Here is a 22818-nt window from a genome sequence, read left to right on the forward strand (position 1 = left end):
TCACCTGCTGTGGGTCAGCAAGTCCATGTGTATTTATGGGCCCGTGAGTTTTCTGGCCTCAAGTCCTGGGCCTGTGCCTGGCTCCTTTCACTTCAGAGAGTTAAATGTTTCATCTGTTCCTTGTAAAGCCAAGACTTGATACTGCAGCCAGGGTCGGTTTGTGTGAATCTCAGCCTAAGATGCTTGAAGCCTTCTAGCTCTCTCTTTTCCTGTCCCTTATCTCGGGGAGGAGATTGAGTTTTCATTACCCTAGAACCATGGAGCATATGTGGTCTGTAGGGTATTAGGTAACTTGTGAGAATTTGGGGTATTGGAAGAACGGGCATCCCTTACGACTGGGGTTCAGTCTTATGTCTTCTCCAACAGAAGGACCTCGTTGCTGCATTTGACAATGGAGACCAGAAGGTGTTCTTCGATTTGTGGGAGGAGCACGTTCCCAGTTCCATTCGAGATCATGACTCCCTTGCCCAGAAGTTGGAATTCTATCTTCACATCCATTTTGCCATCTACCTTCTGAAACACTCCGTAGGGAGACCTGTAGGTTCCCTTTGTGATTTGGTGGGTCTGAGTGGTATGTTCAAGGGGAACATTAGCTGTTTGTTTTGTAAATGAGCATTAATTTAGTTTTGCGGCCATTTTCTCATATATTTCCAAGGAAATTTTCTATCTCATTCCCAGCAGTTTATTTTGTAGTTTATACAGAGATTAAATAATTTCTGTACATGGTTTTCCTCAATGTCTCAAATTTTTTGAAAACCTAGCAAAATAAAGTTTCCCTATTTGGCAACTTAACATAAATACACATATGTCTAAGAGGACACCTAATGAGACCACATATTAGACTGTCTATCAGAAGAATTTAAGCTTAAGTCTTGGAAAGATGCCTGTTTGTGAAGGTCTGTGTGAGTAGTCAGTCCTTCTGCAGGAGTGCAGAGGGCGTGGCTGAGAGTGGCTGCCACTGTGGCTGTCAAGCCTCCCAGCATATAGCAAATGACAGAAGGGAGCAATGCCATGTTGACATTTGACCACATGCCTTTCTTTTTTCTCTTCTTTTCTTTTTTTTTTTTTTTTAAGATTTTATTTATTTATTTGACAGACAGAGATCACAAGTAGGCAGAGAGGCAGGCAGAGGTGGGGGCGGGGAGCAGACTCCCTGCTGAGTAAAGAGGCGGGTGCAGGGTTCTGTCCTAGGACCCTGAGATCATGACCTGAGCCAAAGGCAGAGGCTTAAACCACTGAGCCACCCAGATGTCCTGACCACGTGCCTTTCTTTAGTGGCTTCTCCTTGCGTTAGCTACCACCCCCAAGCCGCTGTGTTCACTTATTAAAATGTCAGGGGGGCCAGAGGAGGGGTCAGTAGCGGAGGGAACTGCTTTACAGTAAGTTGTGGTAACCATTCCTGTTTCTGAGGACAAGGCACATGGGGGGTGACATTATGGGATATTTTCACTTTCTTTATTTCTGTTTTCTAACTTTTTAATTTTGACATAAGATTAAAAAAAAAATCCATTAAACATCATAGTTTTTTTAAGCCCAGTGGCCAGAAGAGGGCTTCCCGGTGTAGACGGAGTAAGATGTGTCAAATAGAAGAATACACATCCACAAGGTGCACATAACTGGTGTGGCCAGGTGGTCAGAGAGGGAGAGTACTCGATTCCAGGCTGAGTAGCTCAAGTCCTCCGACCTCACTGAGGCGCTGGAGGAAATCAAAGTTGTTTTGGATCATACATGGAACCAGTGAAGCCCGCAAGAGCAGTCCTTAGTTTGCTTTGTAAAGGAAAGGAAGAATGCCATGGAAGCATCTGTTTCAAAAACCATAAAGGTCCACCTGTTCACCTGCAGACACCTCTCCTGAGGGAATCCTGGAGACACAGCCACATGTTTATGGTCTGTGACAAGTGGAAACCATGCCCATGTCTAATAATAAGGGAATTGGTTAAGTAAATTGTGATAGACGCATGAGATGATATGTTGTCCTGCTGGTAGAAATGATGGTTATGAAGAATTTTAAAGATCTGAGAACATGATAATTACAAAGTTAAAGGGCAGCAAGTGGAACTGTATATCCAGTTCTCTGAGAGTCATGACAAATTTTGGTCAAGGGGCACATTCGGGGTGGTGTTAGAATGACCAGAGACAGTGTGCTTGCTAGGCCGGGTGGGGAGGAAGCCAGCGTCGTGGCTGGAACTGGAGGAGCCACGGAGAGAGGATGGGATGGACGGGGGGACTGGGCGTCCAGCATGAGACCCCAAGCGAGCATCTTTCCTTCTTTGCAGGACAAAGAGGACCTGGATGAGAGGATTTCTTATTTCAAAACCTACCTGGAGACCAAAGGGGCAGCATTGAGCCAGACCACGGAGTTTCTCCCATTCTATGCTCTGCCTTTTGTTCCTAACCCCATGGTACACCCCTCGTTTAAAGAGCTCTTCCAGGTGAGTGACCAACCTGATCTGGGGTGGCGTTGCAGTTTCATCTCGTCAATGCTCGTGATTTCTGAATGATGCTGTAAAAAACTGAAAATTCGCTTCTGTTTTCAGATAATTTTCTTGGGCGAACTTTTCTTGTGCCATAAAATGTGATTTTTTTTTTTTTTGGTTGGATTAAGACTTGTTAACCCAGACTAACAGAAAGAACTATCTTTAAGTGTACTTCTTAAAGCATTCCTTGCATACTTTTTCAGTATCGAAAGATAAGTTTTATTTAATTACAGTGCAAATTGGTGGCCTGAAAAGAACTAGGTTATTTTATGTAATTGCTGGCTATATATGTTTTAATTTGTATTAGGAGTCTCACTTACTTGGCACCTGTCTGAGGACCTGGTTGTATACTATTACTTCCTTCATACTACTTGCCTAAGCTCTTTTCATTGTTTTATTTCAGCACAGTTGACATTTCAGCGTACTATTTATTATCAGTGTTTATCCACTATAGTAATTCTTATTGACTTAGCACAATTAAGGTGTCCCCTGAGAGGCTTATGAGAACGTGGAAGACTGACGTGAAGGACTGACGCAGTTGCTTTTTCTAAAGCAAGATCTCACACTGTGTCTACATATCTGATTAAATCTGCATTAGACTTGCATCTCTCTGGAGAGTGCTCATGGGACACGGGACAATGGATGAAACTCCTTTCTTTCCAGACCCGGCATATCTCCGTCTCCGGTTCTGTTATCCTTTAGTCAGACACCTGTCAGCTTTCCTGAAAAGCAGCCCCAAAACTGAAGGCCAGGGAGCTAACTGACTTCATCAAAGCAGGGTTGGCTTGGAGTAGCCGATGTTGAAGTCTGTACTTGGTTTTCTTTGTCCATTCAAATTTAGTTTTGCCCCTTTCCTCTCTGAGAAGGCTGAAAATATAGAGTGTTTAAGGAAGGGGGTAAAACTTGAAAAGAAATATTGGGCTTTCTCACCGTGAAGACTTCTGTTTATGAAGATGATGGCACAGCCACAGGGCTGGCCTGCAGAGTTCACCCTCATGGGGGGTTATTTTATCCCCCTTTTTTCCCCCTTTTGCTGCTCTCTACATACGTTCTTTCAGTAGCCATCACAGGTGCTTGAGTATGTAAACATAATAAAATCTAAAGCTCATATCTTCCTCCTCTTCCTGAGCGTTACAAGGACCTTAGAATGCATTTGCCTCCTTCATCCCCTTCCAGCTCACATGTTGTTATTGTCAAGTGTTAACACTCACACTTTAACCCCACACGCTACAGAATCTTACTACTTTATGCGATCTGAGTGTGTATGGATTTACCCTTCTATTTATCCGTAGTTGTGCTTGCTGTTCCATCTCACATTAAGGACCTTCCATGTGTAATCATCTTCTCTGCCTTACGTATGTCCCTTTAGTCTCCTTTAGCTGGAGATCCTTCTTCCCTTTCTCGCTTGTCTGAAATGTCTCTGTTGCTTTCTCAGACAGGGTCCAGAATGTAGGTTTACAGCTATTTTCTTTCTTTCTTTCTTCCTTAATTTTTTTAAAAAAGATTTTATTTATTTATTTGACAGAGATCACAAGCAGGCAGAGAGAGAGAGAGAGAGGGAAGCAGGCCCCCTGCTGAGCAGAGAGCCCGATGTGGGACTCGATCCCAGGACCCTGAAATCATGACTTGAGCCGAAGGCAGAGGCTTAACCCACTGAGCCACCCAGGCGCCCTTTCTTTCTGCTTTTAAAAGATTTATTTATTGATTTTGAGAGAGAGCTCGAGAGAGCATGCATGGGGTGGGGAGGGGCAGAGGGAAGAGGGAGTGGGAGAGCATCTCAAGCAAACTCCATGCTGAGCTCAGAGCCCAGTGTGGGCTGGATCTCACAACCCTGAGATCATAACCTCAGCTGAAACCAAGAGTTGGATGCCCAACCCTCTGAGCCACCCAGGCGCCCCAGACAGCTATTTTCTTTTATGACGTTGAAGGTGATGTTATCACCTTGCTTCCGTTGTTGCTGTTGGAGGTTGGCCATCATTCCAATTGCTCTTCCCACGTAGGTAATCTGTCTTGTTTCTCTGACCTTTGAGGTTGTGTAATTTTACTGTGGCATGTCTAGGGGTAGATTTCTATTTTCACTTGGGATTTGTTGAGCTTTCTGGATGTGACGTTTTGTATCTTTCAACAGCTCTGGAAAATTCTGTTTCCTCTTCATATATTGCCTCTTCTCTTTATTATTTTTATTGGATGTCTGATTAAATCTATATTTAATCTACATATCTGATTAAATCTGCATTAGACTTGCTTCTTCTGTCCCTTTTTTCTTTTTTCATTTAAAAAATTTGTGGTGAAATATACAAAAATAAAAATTACCATCTCAACCATTGTGAAATGCACAGGTTAGCAGAGTCAAGGATGTTCCCAGTTTGTGCCCTCCATGTCTTTTAAAATCTTGTATTTTCCATCTTGCGATCTCTGTGTTCTCGGGGGACTGTGTTCTGGGTGATTTATTCACACCTGTCTTCAGACAGTCTAATTTGTTCTTTAATCTCTTCTTTGAATTTGTAATTTCGGTTACTAACTTTTACTAATGGAAGTTCTTTTTTTTTTTTTTTTTTTAAAGATTTTATTTATTCATTTGACAGATAGAGATCACAAGTAGGCAGAGAGGCAGGCAGAGAGAGAGGTAGAAGCAGGCTTCCCGCTGAGCAGAGAGCCCGATGCGGGGCTCGATCCTAGGACCCTGAGATCATGACCTGAGCCGAAGGCAGAGGCTTTAACCCACTGAGCCACCCAGGCGCCCCGGAAGTTCTTTTTGTTTTTTAATTCATGTTTATTGGGTCTTGTTTTTTTTAAAAGATTTTATTTCTTTATTTGACAGAGGGAGAGATCACAAATAGGCAGAGAGGGGGAAGCAGGTTCCCCCTTGAGCAGAGAGCCTGATGTGGGGCTCAATCCCAGAACCCTGGGATCATGACCCGAGCCGAAGGCAGAGGCTTTAACCCACTGAGCCACCCAGGTGCCCCTGGGTCATTTTTTATAGTCTCTTATTTTTTGCTCATATTTTCAAGCCTTTCTTTTTATTTTTTTACCATATTATACATCAGCAGCCTTTGTAGATTTGTTCCTGCTGAGTTTAATATCTGCTGGTTCTCATCCACTGTGCCTTATATCTCTTTTTTGGGGGGAAAAAAAGTTATTTTGAGTTTTGACAATGAGTTTATTTTACTTGGGACTTGTGGGAATTTTTTGAGGCCTGAGTGGAGTTTGGTTCTTTCAGAGAAGATCTGCATTTGCATCTCTCAGTCATCTAAGGCATTACCAACTCAGGATCATTTTAAATTGAATTTCTTTGCTCAAGGCTTTGGGAACCACATAGATAATTTCAGTTTAGGCTGTAATTTTGTGTGTGTGTGTGTGTGTGGTTATGAAGTTTCAAATGAGGTTTTTTTCCCCTCTTCTACCTAATGTCGAGGTCAAGACAGGTAGATTTCCTTGCTATAGCCTTCTAGGCAGTAAATTGGCTTGTCCTTGACTTTTTCCTGATGGTATAGACTTTTTCCTGATGGTATAGAGAGTGAGTGCATGAAATGGGGGAGGGCAGAGGGAGAAGCAGACTCCCTGCTAAGCAGGGAGCGCGATATAAGACTTGATCCCAGGACTTTGGGATCATGACCTTAGCCGAGGGTAGACACTTAACCAACCAAGCCAACCAGATGCCCTGGGATCCCAGTTTTATGCCAGGGTCTCCTATTAGATTGCTTACTATGAGTGGATCCTAGTGTCTACTGTCTTCTGTACCATGACTGCTCTTAGAACTGAGGTGTAAAGTCTTGTAGACTCTGAGTTATCCTTAGAGTGAAAACTGTCATTTTTAGCCTCTGCTTTTCCTTTCTTGCCACTTGAGGATGGATTTTAAAATATGGTTAACTTATCCAGCTTTTTTAGTTGTTTTCCTTGCTTTTTTAGGTTATCTTTTCTGCTGAGAGGTCACGAAAGGAAATTCCTTTGTAGAGATTGAAATGAGCTCTTTTCAACAAATTATTTGTCAGTGAGCATCTCTTTGAAGACATATTTAGGTATTGATCGCTTCCAGAAAAACTTTTGGGCACTTAGTCAAGCTTAATTAGAAAATGGAAAGAAATGGAAGGAATTCTTGTGGGCTCTGTGAGGGAGAGAGGGGCAGTGGGTAGGCCAAGAGGGGCAAGCATGGAGCTGTCGCCTTCTTTCCACAAGAATACCATGCTTTTATTTATTTCATATATTAGGGTTCTGGGCAAGATTTTGAATGATCAGAAGCATTTTGCTGTTGGAAAACAAGTCAGACAATCACTCATCTAGTGTAAAGTCTACATTCTACAAGTGGAAAGACTATGATGTGAAGAGCAGGAGTGACTTAGTGCAGGCAGGAGAACCAGCCCAGTGCTTCCCCCGCGCCATGGGAGCTGGGCAGTCAGGTGCCTACCAGACTTGGGAAATGTTCTTGTTCTCAAGGCTGAAAGCACAGAAAAATAAGAGCAGTCAAGAAAAAAAAAGGGGGGCGGGATTCATTGCCCAGAGAGATATTATCCCAGTCTTCTCCTTGTCATTAGCAGAGCGTCATGAGGTAAACAGTTAAATTGAAAATATATGCTTGTTGGTTATACAACATAGTAATCAGCAACAGAGCCATTTAACTGAAAGTCTTCATGTCCCAAATATTTTGTTTTGTTTGTTTTTTTTTAAGACATCTTCATTTCTGTTAGCCAACATAGTAGTCCTTCCCTGCAGTTCTCTTTTACGTGGTTGAGTGCAGAAGCCTTGAGCGGTAGCATGCTGTACTAGTCTCCCAGAGCTGCTGGAACCAAAGGCCACAGACCAGGTGCCTTAAACAACAGAATCTTACTGTCTCCCAGTTCATGAGGCTGGAGGTCTGAAATCAAGGTTTTGGCAGAGCCTTGCTCCCTGTGAAGCCTCTAGGGGAGGATCCTTCCTTGCCTCTCATGGCTTCTGGTAGCCTCAAATGTCCCTTGGCTTGTAGCAGCTTAACTCTAGTCCCGTCTTTATGGGCCCACCTTCTCTCTGTGTCTGTGTCTAAATTTTCCTTCTCAGAAGGACACCAGTCTTGTTGCACTAAGGGCCCACCCTATTCCAGCGTGACCTCATCTTAAGTAATTACATCTACAACAACCCTGTTCCAATGACATCATGTTCAGAGGGGGCTAGGACTTCAGCATATCTTTTTAGGAGACACAATTCAACCCATAACACACACACATTGTAACTAAAGCTATCATGCCACATCAGGGAATTACACAATCTTTTAAAAATATGAGAATATTGGGGCGCCTGGGTGGTTCAGAGGGTTAAAGCCTCTGCCTTCGGCTCAGGTCATGATCCCAGGGTCCTGGCATTGAGCCCCATATCAGGCTCTCTGCTCAGCAGGGAGACTGCTTCCCCCTCTATCTGCCTGCCTCTCTGCCTACTTGTGGTCTCTGTCTGTCAAATAAATAAAATCTTAAAAAAAAAAAATGAGAGTATTTTTTCAAAAAGCCAGATGATGCCCTGGGTAGAACAGGTGATGTGAGGGCATGGATAAGGGCACAGAGCTGGGGAGGGGAAGTGGGGAAGGACTGGGGTCTGGGGCAGGGGTCAGGGCCTAAGAGGTAAGTATCAAGGAATTTTTAGAGATCTTCCTTCTTTTATGTGGAACTTCTTGGTTTGGGTGTAGATATTTTTTATATAAAGACTGTAAAGAAAATTGTCCTAAGAAAGATAATTGCTTGTAACACTTTTTCTTTTACTAGTTAAGTCATTATTTTTTCCTTCTCAATGAACATTATTTGAGATAAGTAATTTATTATTAAAAGACAAATCAAACTGAAAGTATATCATAAATACTGACATGATGGGTTATTTGAGGCAAATAACAGCTTCTGTCTTTTTTTTTTTTCTTCTTACCTAGATGAAGTTTATGGTGGGACGTCTAGGTGGCTCATTCGTTAGGCATCTGCCTTCAGCTCAGGTCATGATCCCAGGGTCCTGGGAAGGAGCCCCACATTGGGCTCCCTGCTCAGCGGGAAGCCTGCTTCTCCTCCCACTCCCCTGCTTGTGTTTCCTCTCTTGCTGTCTCTCTCTATGTCCAATAAATAAAATCTTAAAAAAAAGAAGAATAAGAAATAGATGTGGTTTATGGAAATGAGTCTTTCTGTTTGGGAAACTCTCAGGAACTGAATGATAACCGTGTGTGCCTGCCAGCACCGTGTGTGCTTCCACGATTCTGAATTCTGTTTGGCCTTCCACCTAATAAGCTTGTTTGTCATGCTTGGGCTTAAATCACATGAAATATTCAAATCACATACAGGGCTCTTTTTTCCTTGTTTATGAAAGAACTCCATTCTTTCCTCCTGCTGTGGGTATTTGAATCTTTTATAAATGAATTGGTCAGATGTCCAAAAACCTAGTTTTCACAGCATCGCACCATCGGCAAGGCATTCAGCTTTTGATTTCAGTAACTGTTGGATGGGGTTATTTAAACCAAAGGCCACAATTTGCCAGTGCTCTTGGCACTTAATGATCTACGGCTTTTATCAATTTTCTTTTTTTATTTCAGGACTCTTGGACTCCAGAATTAAAGTTGAAATTGGAAAAGTTTCTGGCTTTAATTTTTAAGGCCAGTAACACGCCGAAGCTTTTAACATTATATGTATCCTTTTCAAGCCGATGGAGACCCCCTGTGGTGCGGGAGGGACACACTGGCTTAGGCACCACTGAGATGGGGATTTAACTGTTAGTGTTGGCTTTCATATTTTCGAGGTGAATGAGGCGCTCATGGGAGAGTGTGTCAAGGCCCATGAAGAGAATTCCAGGTAGAGGAAATAGCTCATGTGAAAGGACTGAGACGGTATATTTGGGAATTCAGTATTGCTGGACCTGAAGAATAGAAAATCAGAGACTAGGGAGGGCCCCAGGCCCAAAACTTTGTGTGAGGTCTCATAAGTCAAGAGAAGCCTTTGAAGCCTTTTAGTAGAAGAATATCATGCTCATATTTACATGTGAAAAAAAAAATCACTCCTTTTTACTCCTGATTATAAAATTGATCATATTCCTCATAGAAAATTTAGAAAGCACAGAAATGCATTTGTATATGTACATACACCCAAAATATGTAATGTTTACATAAACACAGATATCTGTACATGTGTGTGTTTTTAAATGCTTTTATCAAATGAAGAGAACATTTCTCCATATCATTAAATACTCTTCAAAAATAGACTGTTTCCTCAAAAGTTGAAATATAGAGTTACCATATGACCCAGCATTTCCTCTCGTAGCTTTATACCCAAGGGAACTGAAAACCTATGTCCCATGAGAACGTGTACATGAATGTTCACAGCAGCATTATTCAAAAGAGCCAGAAAGCGAAAACAACCCAAATGTCTCTCAAGGGGTGAATCGATAGCTAAGATGCAGCATACCCGTATAATGGAATATCACTCAGATGTGTAAAGGAATGAAGTCCTGACAGACAGATGCTACAATGTGGATGAACGTTGAAAACATTGTGCTGAGGGAAAGAAGCCAGACATGAGAGGCTGCATATTATATGATTCCGTGTATATGAAAGGTCTAGAAGAGGCAAATCACCAGAGATAGTAGATAGCGATTGCCCAAGGCCAGGGAGGGTAGGGGAAATGGGGATGACTCCTAATGAGTACAGAGTTTTTTTGGGGGGGTTGATAAGAATGTTCTAGAATTGATTGTAGTGATGGTTGCACCACTCTGAATATACTGAAAACCAGTGAAATACATACTTGAAATGAGTGAGTTCTATGTGAATTATATCTGAGTAAAGCTGTTACTAAAAAAAATTAAGAAAGCCCAAACCAAACAAGTTAAGTATTTTGCCTTCAGTCATGTGGCCCGATGTGTGGGAGCTGAGATTGAAACTCAGGCAGTCTGGCTCCAGAGTGTGATCTCAGCTACAGTGTTTTGCTGTTGTCATCCCGATCTCAGTTTTCTTAGGGTAGAGCTCTAAAATGGAAGTGACAGAGTTGAAGGGTATAAGTTCAGTTTGCATTTTTAGTAGAATGTTTGGTAGCAGTGGGGACGGTCTTTGGAAGGGGGCAGGGAGGCTGCTTAGGGGGCTGTTGAAACAGCACAAGACTTGCAGGCACACAGCAGGAATTGAGCTGGAGAGGAGAAGAGTCACTTGAGAGTGAGGGATCCAAGTACTGAGAAGTCTGTAACTGTCTCAGCTTCTTACAGCTACATTAGGAATCGGCCTTCACTGTCCTGAGAATTCTCCCTTATACCTTTGGTAAGGCTCTTTCTTAGACTGGCCACACAGTGTGAGAGACCCTGAGGACTTTATCCTCAATGCCTGTTTTCCTCAACTTTTTTCTCATCCCAGAAGGAGAATGGACAAAGTAACAAAGGTAAATCATCTAGATTAACATTTTTTATTGCTTAATTTTTATTTTTTAAAAGATTTATTTATTTACTTATTTTGGGAGGAGAGAGAGAGCACGCACGTGCAAGCAAGCGAGCAGGGGGAAGGGGCAGGAGGAGAGGAAGAGAGAACCCCAAGCAAATTCCAAGCTAAGCACAGAGCCCAGTGTGGGGCTCCATCTTATGACACAGATCACAACCTGGGCTAAAACCAACACTCGGTCGTTTACTAGACTGAGCCACCCAAGTTTTGCCAACTCAAAAGTTTTGACTCATTTTTGAGTAGTGAGATAGGAACAGAGATGGAGAAAATGTGTGAACTTGGTGAAAAAGGCTTTAAAAGTCTAAATTATTTTTTTAATTATGAAAAGTCTAAATATTTATGAAGTGCTTTGCAATCAAGTTTATCTGAAGTTCCTTGAGGCCCCCTCTGCAGGAGGACTGGTGGATCAGGTAACCCAGATGCGGAGAGATGAAGGGAATCCAGGCCCTGCCCCAAGGGACAGAACTGCAGCAGCACAGCCAGAAGATACTGTGCAGCCCGGGGTTGGGGGCAGGAAGGAATCATTTTAGTATCTTCACTCTTACCTTGAACTAGTATGTGGGGTCTTACTTCCGTAGCAATATGGAGCACCATCTTAGAAGCATTTCCATTTTTTGCATTCAAAGTAGGAATTCCCACATTAAGTTTTTAGCATAAAATGATGGTTTTCCATTATTAGCTATTTTTTTTTTTAAATACCAGAACTGTTCATTTTTCAGTAAGGTGAGAAAAATGTTAGGTAATATGAAGTCAGTAGCTGGTCAGCCCTTGACACAAGGGTTTGTAAAAACAACAACAACAACAACAAAACAAATAGTGACCACATTGTGGCTCTTTGCCTGAGCTTTGGCTTTGATGCTACATTAGGAAACTGCTGAAATGTTGGAAAGGGTGCGTGAAGTATTTCATGCCTGTCTAAGTTCTGGTGTCAGTGCCCAGCAGGTGGAGTTTTACCACGTGAAATAGCACATTGGCCCTTCCCAAGGCAGGGTAGTGTTAGAGGGGATTGCAAAACTTCCTGCCATTGTTTCTCCATGGTTTTTTGTTTTTTTTTTGTTTGTTTGTTTTTGTTTTTAGAGAGTTAAAGTTTTATAAAAAAAAGGAAACATTGGTAAATTATTTAGCTCTTTGCTTTCCAGGGAGTTGACAGAGGAACGTTTTAAATTTGACACACAAGGAGAGAGGCAGTAGCTTTAGATGCGGGAAGTCTGAGTGCCTGTTTCTGCCTTGTGTGGCAGTGCATGTCCCCAGCGGTTCTGCCACCCTCCTGCCCCCCCGTAGCTCAGAGGGACAGGACCCACTGATCCTTCACAGGGGAGCATCGGTCCGTGCCTGAGCACAGAGGAGCTCGGCCACAGATGTGGCCTTGTGGGGTCAACATGGAATGCTCCAGGGGTCAGCAGTCCCGTAGCCTTGGGGCTCACTGAGGCTGCTCTGCCCCCAGGGTAGTTGTGCCCGAGGATGAGTCCCAACAGATTTCCTCAGCTCCTCAGGCTTGCTCCCTGAGGGGTTAGCACAGTTCCCGGGTCTTGGCTGGCATGGGTCCCTTGCCAGTTTTCTCATATTAGCAACAGTGGGAATTTTTTTTTTAAAACAATTTATTTATCCATTTTTAGAGATGGAAAGAGAATGTGAGTGGGGGCAGGGGCAGAGGGAGAGGGACTGAGGATTATGCCACCAGAATTTACCAAAGGTGTGAAACACATCACATACCCTTTCCCATCCTCAAGCAGACCCCGTGCTGAGCATAGAGCCCAGTACGGGGTTCAGTCCCAGGACCCGAAGGTCATGAACTGAGGCGAAACCAAGAGTCATCACTTAGCCATCGGAGCCACCCAGGCGCCCCCAGAGCAGTGGGAATTCATACACTGAGCTGGGCCTTTGGTTCCTGCCCTGTGACTCCCGGAAATGCGCCTTTGCCCCACTGTTTCTGTTTCTGTTACAAGCTAGTGCACCACCTCAGGCTTCGTGGCTTTAGAACAACAATGTCCATTTATATCACCATCATCATCATCTTGCGTGGTATGGAAGTCGTGTGCTCAGGCACTTGTGGATGCAGACGGAGACTGGCAGAGCCCTCTGCAAGGCTTCCTCACCCATGCGCGCAAGTCAGAGGCCCTTGTCTGGAACATCTGTGTGGCCTGGGCTTCCTCGTGGCATGGTGGCTGAGCTCCAAGGGCGAATGTCCCCAGACAGAGCCAGTGGAAGCCATGTCATCTTTTCTAAACAAGCCTTTCAAGGAACTCAGTGTCGTCTGTGCTGTATTCTCCTCATTAGAAGCAATTCCTGGGGTGCCTGAGTGGCTCAGTGGGTTAAAGCCTCTGCCTTCAGCTCAGGTCATGATCCCAGGGTCCTAGGATCGAGCCCCGCATCCAGCTCTCAGCTCAGCAGGGAGCCTGCTTCCTTCTCTCTCTCTGCCTGCCTCTCTGCCTACTTGTGATCTTTGTCTGTCAAATAAATAAAATAAAATATTAAAAAAAAAAAGAAGAAGCAATTCCCAAGGCCAGCCTGCATACAGGGGAAGGAAAATGGCCTTCCGCCTCTGGACAGAAAGGAGTGTCAAAGACGTGGCAATCGTTTGAAAACCACTACCCTACCTGCGTCCTTTGAGTTTCGGAAAATTGCCTTAGTTCTTGATTGAATCTGTTTGGTCCATGTTCAGATTCTGTCTTTGAGCTCCTAGGTGCTGGTGGAGGGAAAGGTGGTGGAAAGCCTCCTGGATTCCTGAGCCCCAGCATACCCTGCGGTTTCGGAGGCTAGCCAGATAGGAACCACTGAGAAGTGGCCCAATTTCATAGATAAAATAAATCTGCTAGGGCACGAGCCTGTGTTTTTCTATAGATCTTTCCTTTGGATTTCAGCAAGGAGAACCAGGGTGTTTGAGCCTTCTTTTGGTTTGATTTTAATTGAGTTTGCTGCGGAAGCCAAGCAGAATGTGTGTGGAATTGAGACTGGCAGACACAGCATGTGTCTGTGGCTGAATGAGACCCGCAATTTGGTGTTGCCATGGAGACCAAAGGTTAGCCCCCTTGGGCACTGGTGTCAGGGGCTCCAGGTTGGCCTGTGTCTGCACTTTGTCCCCTCCTCCCACACTTATGGCTGCAGTGGTCACAAAGCGCAGACATGCCACCAGTTTAATTTAATTGTGGACTTAGGTGTTGTTTTTACATTGAATGGTTGGGCAAGTCATTATTCTGTGTATCTTGATAGGAAGGGTTCATGGACAAGCTGATTTCCATAAGCGTTGAAGAAGGCTAGAAAAGTGCTTGGAGTAGAAAATTCTCTCAAAAGGAATTAGATTTTAAAATGGAGTTAGAAGAAAAATTCAGGTTGGAAATACACATATTGTGTTATTATTTTACCTGGCTATCTAAAAAAAGGTAGAGAAATAGTATCTTTTAGCATTTTTGCCATTAATTGATTTGATCCCTTCAGAAAATGACCAGCTGACCATTTTTCTAGAGTATAGAGCCCTAAATGGTATTTTTAAAATGATGACTTATATTCATGGTTATACATCATAACTTTCTTAATCCAGCATTTATGGATTAGCAGAATAGCAAAGGGCTGATTTATATCTGAATACTAGGAAGAGAGTATATTGTATTGTAAAGTTAGAGTGATTGATTATAGATTTTTAGATATTGGAAAAAGAGTTCCATATTTTAAAATGTATCATTTTGTCTTGAGCAACAAAGGGATCTCTAAAATTAAATCTCATATACTTAAAATGGAAATGTTAAGAGAAAGCTTGAGGCTTGGCCTCAGGGGAGATCTCCATCACTTTTGTTACTGTTTCAGCGCACGCTGGAATGATCCAGAACCTTTCTGTGACCTTAACCCACATTCTTTTAATTGTATATGTACATCTCATTGTTTAAAACTTGAGATGTAGTTCTTTGGATTTTGGTACAAATTATGTCAGTTTTGAAATACGAAGAGTCCCAGTAAATGTCACTGGCATGACTAAGACAGTTTCATTAATATAACACGGAATTTATAATGACTCCTCTCCACTAAAACTTGAGCTCTTGCGTGACAAGGGATCTTGGCTCAGATGTCCTTGTCTCATAAAATTTTTGAAAAGGAAAAAAGAGTCAAAGTTCTTTTTAATGCTCAGAAATAAAGTTGAGATCTTAGTTAGAGCTGTGACCCCAGTAGCTTCCACTAACAGTCATGTCCTGTTTGCAGGCGGCTAAGGTGTCTGCATGGTCAGCAGGCTCTTCTGCTGACTGGTGTATTTGAACTGGTCACAACTATTTCAGCCCAGCTGCCCACTTCTCTCCTTCCTATGGCTGCTGGCAGTTAGGTCTCTCTACCCTCGGATGTACCATTCTTTGGAATTGTCATAAATTCCAATTCTGGGATCCCAAGGCAGAAGTGCCACAGTAAAAGTGCCACACTAAAAGTGCCATACTAAAAGTGCCATTTAGCTAATGGCACAGTGAGTTTTTGAGTTTCCAAGTTTCTAAGGAGGAGTGTTCCTTTCTACAGTCTCCTTTCAAGAGGACGACTTTGGTGACAATATAAAATTTATCATCAATATAAAAATTGATGATTTGTGAGGTCATTTGTCCCAGTTAATGGGTTTTGGTACTTCATTCATCATCTGCCACTTGGTACGCGTTGAGAAAGTTCGCATGGATGCTCTCTAATTGTCATTACTAATGGAATTATGAACCAACCTGTAGAATTTTCATTGTCGGAAGTTCTAGTTTATGTAATTGAGAATTTTGTACATTTAAAAATCCTTAAAAATATTTAGCATAGGAAGATGATAGTGACTCCTTCTCTCTAATAATATTTAAGTAAAAACTTGATAAATGATTTCCAGAGATGTTCTCCAAAGATTGAATACTGGATGTAAAATCATGCTGGAAGAGTTTTTAAAGTTATCTTTCAATACTGAGATTTGAAGGATGCTAAACAATAATAATATTAGTTCATTATTATGTGATATTTTGGGTTTTAATAGTTAAGATACTTTACTTCTACACATAATCATGAAATAAAGTGTTTGGAATATAGTTTGTGCACAATCTTGATGGCTCTTTAGAACAGTAAGAGGAATAGATGAGTTAGGATGGCCGTTCTCAAACATGTGGTTTGCGTCTGAGCCACATGGGGACTTGTTGACACTGTCGTTTCTCAGCTCCCAGCCCATACCCACAAAATCAGAATCTCTGGAAGTGAAGCTTGATCATCTTTATTTTTGGATGATTCTGACATATTTCAAACATTGTGTCCTGCTGTTCTCCAGTGTAACTTCTGGTTTTTTCAAGTTCTCTTCTTGCATAGAAATACATTTAGAAGATCTTGGGCCCTTCGCATAGAGGAAATAATAGTAATTGCTACCACTTATTGACTACCTCCCATGGGCCATTGGTGAACTAGGCACTTGGATGTATCTGTCCATTTAATCCTCCCAATGATTTGGTTTTGTATGTATGCTTTTTAAAAAATTGAATACATTGTTTCTTACATTAATACTGCATTTTATTAGTTTCAGGTGTACAATACTCGGTGTTCACCTGGATAGGTGTTGTCCCCATCTGTCACCGTACAGTGTTATTACAATATTATTGACTGTATTCCCTGTGCTGTACAATCCCACAATAACTCTTCAAGGTCATTACTATCATCACCATTTCATAGGTTAAGATATGAGAATCAGGGATGCCTGCGCGGCTGGGTTGGTTAAGTGTCCGAATCTTAATTTCAGCTCAGGTGATGGTCTCAGGATCATGAGATTGAGCCCCTTGTTGGGCATGGAGCCCGCTTAAGATTCTCTTGCTCCCTCTGCTTCACTTCCCCCTTGCATGTGCACATGTGTGTGTATCCTTTCTCTGTCTCTCTAAAAAAAAAAAAAAAAAATAGAAGGGCACCTGGGCGGCTCAATTGGTTAAATGTCTGCCTTCAGTTCAGGTCATGATCCCAGTGCCCTGGGATCGAGCCCCGCATCGGGCTCCCTGCTCAGCTTGAGCCTGCTTCTCCCTCTCCCTCTGCTTGCTGCTCTGCCTACTTGTGCTATCTGTCTATCAAATAAATAAATAAAATCTTAAAAAAAAAAAAAAAAGAAATGAGTATCACAGAAGTTAAGTGTCTTGCCCAAGGTATCCAGCAAGAAAGTGGTAGAGAAGGGGCTTGAGCCCAGGCCTTTATGATTTTAAAATCTCTCTCTGTATGGATGAAATGTGTTCTAAAACAATGACTTTTAAGTATTACACGGTCCCTGGATTGGGACAAGAGGTAGTTAAACTTGGGTCTGGGAGCAGCGTCATTTCCTTTGATGCACACTTAGCTTTCTGGGACAGAGGGAAGTAAGAGAGGGCAAAGGAGTGTTGACACTGATGAAGATTTGCTATTCCAGCAGTGTCCTGGGTGGTATGGCCATCAAGTGCTGCCCCTGCTGGGGAGTCCAAGAAGAGAGCCCTAGCACCTTCCAAAGCTGCCTGCTCTAAGGCCCAGTGGGGCGGTTTGTGCTCTATCAAGCTGGCAGAGTGAGCACCTGGAACCTTACCTAATTCTGGATTCTCACTTTCTCAGCATTAGTCAAGTAGCCTAACCTTTATTTAAAATGAAGAACTGTCCTGCAGATACTTAACTCTCCCCTAGACAACCTCACGGGGCAAAATATGGAAAAGATGCAGGTCTGGTTCATCCAGTTTGTGAGCTGATTATGGAAAGAAACACTGAGTTTGTTTCTTGTTCATAGAACAAGTAAAAGAAATTTCATGGAGTTCAGTCAAGGAAATAGATTGTGAGGAAACCAGTGATGGGTCAGTTGAACTATCAGAGATAAGAAATTGAAAATCAGTGGTTACAGAGCACTTGGTAATTAAACACGTGGAGAAATAGCAGCAAAGCGTTAACCATGAATAATGTCAAGTTCATTGTGATAGCAAAATATTCTGAAAGTAGACACGATACTTCCTTGAGAAGAATATGACTATTTTGTATTTTTGTGGGGTTTTTGTACTGTTGTTTTGTTTGAATATATATTGTCTTCCTAGATGTGTCCCAGCAGCTCCACCAGCAGCTGGTAGAAGCTGAACGGAGGTCCATGACGTACCTGAAGCGGTACAATAAGATACAGGCAGACTACCACAATCTCATCGGGGTCACAGCAGAGCTGGTGGATTCTCTGGAGGCCACAGTCAGTGGCAAGATGGTAAGAAAGATCCCCAGTTGCTTGTGTGTCTGTTAGGAGCTAAAGCAGTGCTAAGAGCATGGACTCTGTTGATAATGGGATTCCTGGCCACTCCCGGCTAGTGACACTTGCCCCCCTGTGCCTCACAAAGCCAAGTGCAGAAAGGAGACCACACGACATCCCCCACCAGTTATTGTGCTGCTCGCAGTATTTTATCCATTTTTCCTGACACGCTGTCGACCACATCATTATTCCTCTGCCTTATTCTTTACATAACAAAGCATAAATTGTCTGGCAACAGAAAAAAAATAATACGGAGTGGCATAAAAATGGGGGAAATACGCTACTGGTGTAGAGGAAAGTTAAAGATTTTCACATATTGATTTGATATCCAGCTACCCTTCTGAACTCTTTTAATCTGATAGATTCTTTTGATTGATTCTCCTGTATTCTAGGTTGGCAGTCATATAATCTTCAAATAATGATATTTTTGTTTTGTTTCCTTATTTATAATGACTTTTCCTTTTTCTTAGCCTACTGGCTAAGACTGTGCAACATTGTGGAATAATGTGGTCATGGGCCTCCTTGTCTTATTTCTGACTTTAATGGGAATGATTTTAGTGTTTCCCTTACTAAAAAATTAGAAAGTATAGTAAAATTTCTTTGTGGAAATACACATTTTCTTTAAAAATGGAATAATTGTAAGTTCACATGAAATTTTAAGAAATAACACAGAGTCTTGGCACAGCTGCTCAGTGTCCCCCAGTAGTACATTTTGCATAAGTGTCGTCCCATAGTGCAACCAGAATGCTGACATTGATCCAGTTCTGTTGACCTTATTCTGATTTTCCCAGTTTGGTACTCATGTGCATGTATTGAGTTGTGTATAATTTTGTCACAAATGTAAGGTTGTGCATTAAAATTGTTTTTAGTGGGGTGCCTGGCTGGCCCAGTTGATAGAGCATGTGACTCTTGATCTTGTCGTGAGTTTGAGCCCCATGTTTGGCATAGAGATTACTTTAAAAAAAATTTTTTTTAGTGACTTCAAAATATGATTATGAAATAATATGTATTATGAAAATTTTAGAAATAGAGAACTTTGTAAAAATGAAATTTGAATTACTTGTGTAATTATTGTGTCACTTAGTAATAACACTTAACATTCCGTATTTTTTTTCAGTGCTTGGGTACATGTATTTTACAGAAATGGACCCTAGTTCACCCAAAGTTTTCTAATCTTTTTTCCTTACTGCTGAATTGTGCATTCTTTTTTTTTATTCATTTTTTTTTAAAGATTTTATTTATTTACTTGACAGAGAGAGAGAGATCACAAGTAGGCAGAGAGGCAGGCAGAGAGAGAGGAGGAAATAAGCTCCCCGCTGAGTAGATAACCCGACGTGGGGCTCGATCCCAGGACCCTGAGATCATGACCTGGGCCAAAGGCAGAGGCTTAACCCACTGAGCCACCCAAGCACCCCTGAATTGTGCATTCTTGACGTCATTATTCTACAAGTCTCACCATTAGTGGCTTCAATCCCATCGTTAGGCAGTGTCATACTTCCCCTAGTGTCTGTTCCTGTGTTTGGACATCTAAGTCATTTCCAGCTTTTCACTGTCATAAATTACAAATGTAATGGGAGGGGATGAGCCTCTGTGACATTTTTAATTTTAAAATTTTATTTATATTTTTAAAGTTTTATTTATGTAAGTAATCTCTACACCCAACTTGGGGCTCAAGCCCACAACCCCGAGATCAGGAGCCACACACCCCACCAACTGAACCAGCCTGGTGCCCCTGTTTCATTTGTTGTTTTTTAGGATTTTGCTTATTCTATTTCATTTTTTAAAAGTTGGTTTTCTCGGTTGAAGTCTATACTCAGGTCCTGTAGGAAGGTTCTTCTCATCTGAGTCCCCTGGCAGTGCTTATCTTTATACCCCTGCCAGTCCTGGCTATTAGCATTAACATCTGTATTTGTTTGCAGATTTGATCAATGAGAAATAGTATGTCAGGATTTAAATATACATTATATTCTTTACATATGACTTAGAACATTTTTTATATGCTTCTTTCATTCATTGAACACAGATTTGTTGCATGTTTACTATGCACCAGGCCTTCCCTGTTCTAGGCATGTGGGCTCTATTGGGCAGCAACACAAGGATCCTTGACCTCAGGGAGCGTACATTCCAGTAGGGGCGAGAGCTAATAAACAGTACACATAAATAAGCAAATAATAAATGAAGTCGTGAGTTAGAATTTGACGGTGGCCGTGGGGAATTAGAACTTGACAGTGGCTATGGGGAAGAAAAGGACCTGGGTGAAGGGGATCAGAGTTGGTGGGCATGTGTGTGTATGTGGGCAGGGGGCAATTTTAAATAGGCAGTCAGGGTGAGCATGATTTGAGCTTCACTGGAAGAGGCTAGGGAGTTAGGTATGCCGTCCTCTGGGATGCCCCCCAGAATTCTAGGCCAAAGGAAGAGGATGCAAAGGACCCAAAGTGGAAGTGTGCCTATCCTGTCTGAGGAGCCCAGCGAGGGAGAAGGAGTGGCACAAGCAGGTTGGAGGTCCCAGGGCCGCAGTAAGGATAGGGCCTTTCCTCGGAGTAAACTGGGGAGCAGAGCAGTGGGGCGGTGTGGTCTGGCATGCTGTGGAAGGATCCCCTCTCGTTGCTCTAGAATGCTCCTTGGAAGGTTAGTGGAACTAGAGGGACCAGCAGGAGGCTCTTGCAGTCACCAGGGCAGACCTGGTGGTGGAGGGGGTAGTAGGCAGAGCCGGAGAGATGCCCCTCTAGGTATGTGAGGACAAAGAACCAGCAGCGTCTCATGCTGGCTTGGACCTGGACAGGGGTTGGGGGAGGGGCACGGACGACTCCAGGTTTTTGGCCTCGGCTATGGGAGGACAGTGGCAGCGCCACCAGCTGAGAGGGTAGGCCTTGGATGGAACAGGTTTTAGGGGAAAGCAGGATACAGCTTTGGACATCACTGTTAAGACATAGGCCATTCAGAATTCATCTTTTGTAAATATTTTCCATAGTTTGTTTTTTGGTTTTTAAAGTAGTGTTTCTTAGTTTCATAAAATTTACGTGTTTATATAGTCAAATCAGTTTATCAAGTTTTCCCTTCGTTCACTCTGCCTTTTCAAAGTGCTTTGAAGCTTTGAAGTGAAAAAAAGATTTTTCCCACTTAAGGGAGCCAAAATAAATGTTCACCTTAATTTTTTTTCTAATGGTCGTTTTATTTGGTTTTGTTTTAATTTTACCTTTAAATCTTTAATCCATATGGAATTTATTTTAATAGATGATATAAGGAAGAAATGTACCCCCCCCTCACCAAAAACCATTTGAGCCAGATTGTTGACTTCTGTCTTAATTTACTAATTTGAATGGCTACCTTTATCATGTAGTGGGATTTTAATTTTTTTCCATTGACCTGACTCCTAAGCTAGTAAAGCTTTTTTTTTTTAACCGTAGTAGCTTTTCAGTATGTTTTGGTATTCTGGACTGAAAGCCTCTTTGCTCCCGTGAAAACTTAGCCCACACGGCCTGGTGCGGCTAGAACCGTGGCCACGTGCTGGCAGGGGAGGCAGGAAAGATGGATTGGCGAATTGGGGACACCAAGAGACCAGGCTTAGGAATTTTTGCTATGTCTATTGTTAGCGACGAGCTTTTGAAATATATACCTTAAAAATTGGACTTTTCAAATTAATGAGCTTTTTTCTAGTTTTAAAAATAGCATGTATTGCCTTTTCTTTAAAAGAGAAAAGTATCAGAAAGAAACCGAACATGGCTTCTGTAACCTCTGGTAACAAACCTGGGCACACGGTTAGAAGGTTCAGACAATAAAGAAATATATAAAATGAAAAGCATATGCCTTTCTCTGCCTTCTCTCCTGTTAAATAACAGTCACCAGAAGAGCCAGAGTCAACGTGGCCTTGGGCGTGGCATGCTGCCCAGGGACAGGTGTGTGAGCTCTGACTGCCACCTCACAGGGAAAGAGGGGACAAGCCGGTAGGGCCAGGGACTAGACACCCCCCCGACATACACAGTTTCTTAGTGTCCTTTCTATGTTGGTATTCAGGATGATATTTTCTTGTGTATTTTTTCCAAACATTTCTATGCATGCGTGTGTGTGTGTGCTTGCGGCCTACATACACTTGGGATCCTGTGACCCGTTATTCTTCTGAAACTTACTGCTTTACTTTCAGTATATCTTAGAGATCTTTCCACATGACCACATTACCTCGTTCTTTTCTGGGCTTGTACATTATGTCATTGTAAGGGTGAACCGTAACTCGTTGGATCTCTGATGGTAAGCATGTAGATTTTTTTGTTTATAAGAATAAAAAAATGTGGCAGTGAACATTCTTGTATGTAGTGTATACCTTGGAAAATAGGTAAGGTAAGATCCTAAGAGTGGAATTGTTAGGTCAAAGGTTATGGGCATTAACATTTTGGTAGATGTTGCCAAATGAATTCTCCTGAGATTCCTCCTGTGATGTTTCCTTAACCTTCCCAGGAGTTTATCCGTATCAGGGTGTTTATTTGTCCACACACTTGCCAACACTAGACACTATTATACTTTGATTATACTTTGAACTCATTCCCGGTTTGGTAAGTAGAACTTGGTGTTCTGAATGCTTCAGTTTAGATTTCTGTAATTATGTATGGGGCTGAATATACATTTTCATGTTTGTTGGCCATTTATACATTGCTTTTCAGTCTACGGATTATTTGTATCCTTTCCTCATTCCCCTGTTTTGTTTTGTTTTGGTTTGGTTA

The 22818-nt window shown here is 42.3% G+C and overlaps 1 protein-coding gene across 7 annotated transcripts in view; it reads left to right on the forward strand.

The window, feature by feature from the left end:
- Positions 1 to 22818, forward strand: part of ARMC9 (armadillo repeat containing 9) — a 156270-nt gene that overhangs the window by 16595 nt on the left and 116857 nt on the right. For 5 of the 7 annotated variants that reach the window (XM_032355144.1, XM_032355146.1, XM_032355149.1 and 2 more), the window contains exons 4-8: positions 367 to 558; positions 2277 to 2432; positions 9010 to 9102; positions 10810 to 10834; positions 17904 to 18061. In XM_032355144.1, coding sequence (XP_032211035.1) covers positions 367 to 558; positions 2277 to 2432; positions 9010 to 9102; positions 10810 to 10834; positions 17904 to 18061 — 624 coding nt within the window. The remainder of the gene's footprint in view (positions 1 to 366; positions 559 to 2276; positions 2433 to 9009; positions 9103 to 10809; positions 10835 to 17903; positions 18062 to 22818) is intronic. The other 2 variants (XM_032355145.1, XM_032355150.1) reach the window with 1 other exon arrangement.

The sequence above is a fragment of the Mustela erminea genome, chromosome 8 (genome assembly GCF_009829155.1).
Source record: "Mustela erminea isolate mMusErm1 chromosome 8, mMusErm1.Pri, whole genome shotgun sequence".
Lineage (NCBI taxonomy): Eukaryota > Metazoa > Chordata > Mammalia > Carnivora > Mustelidae > Mustela > Mustela erminea.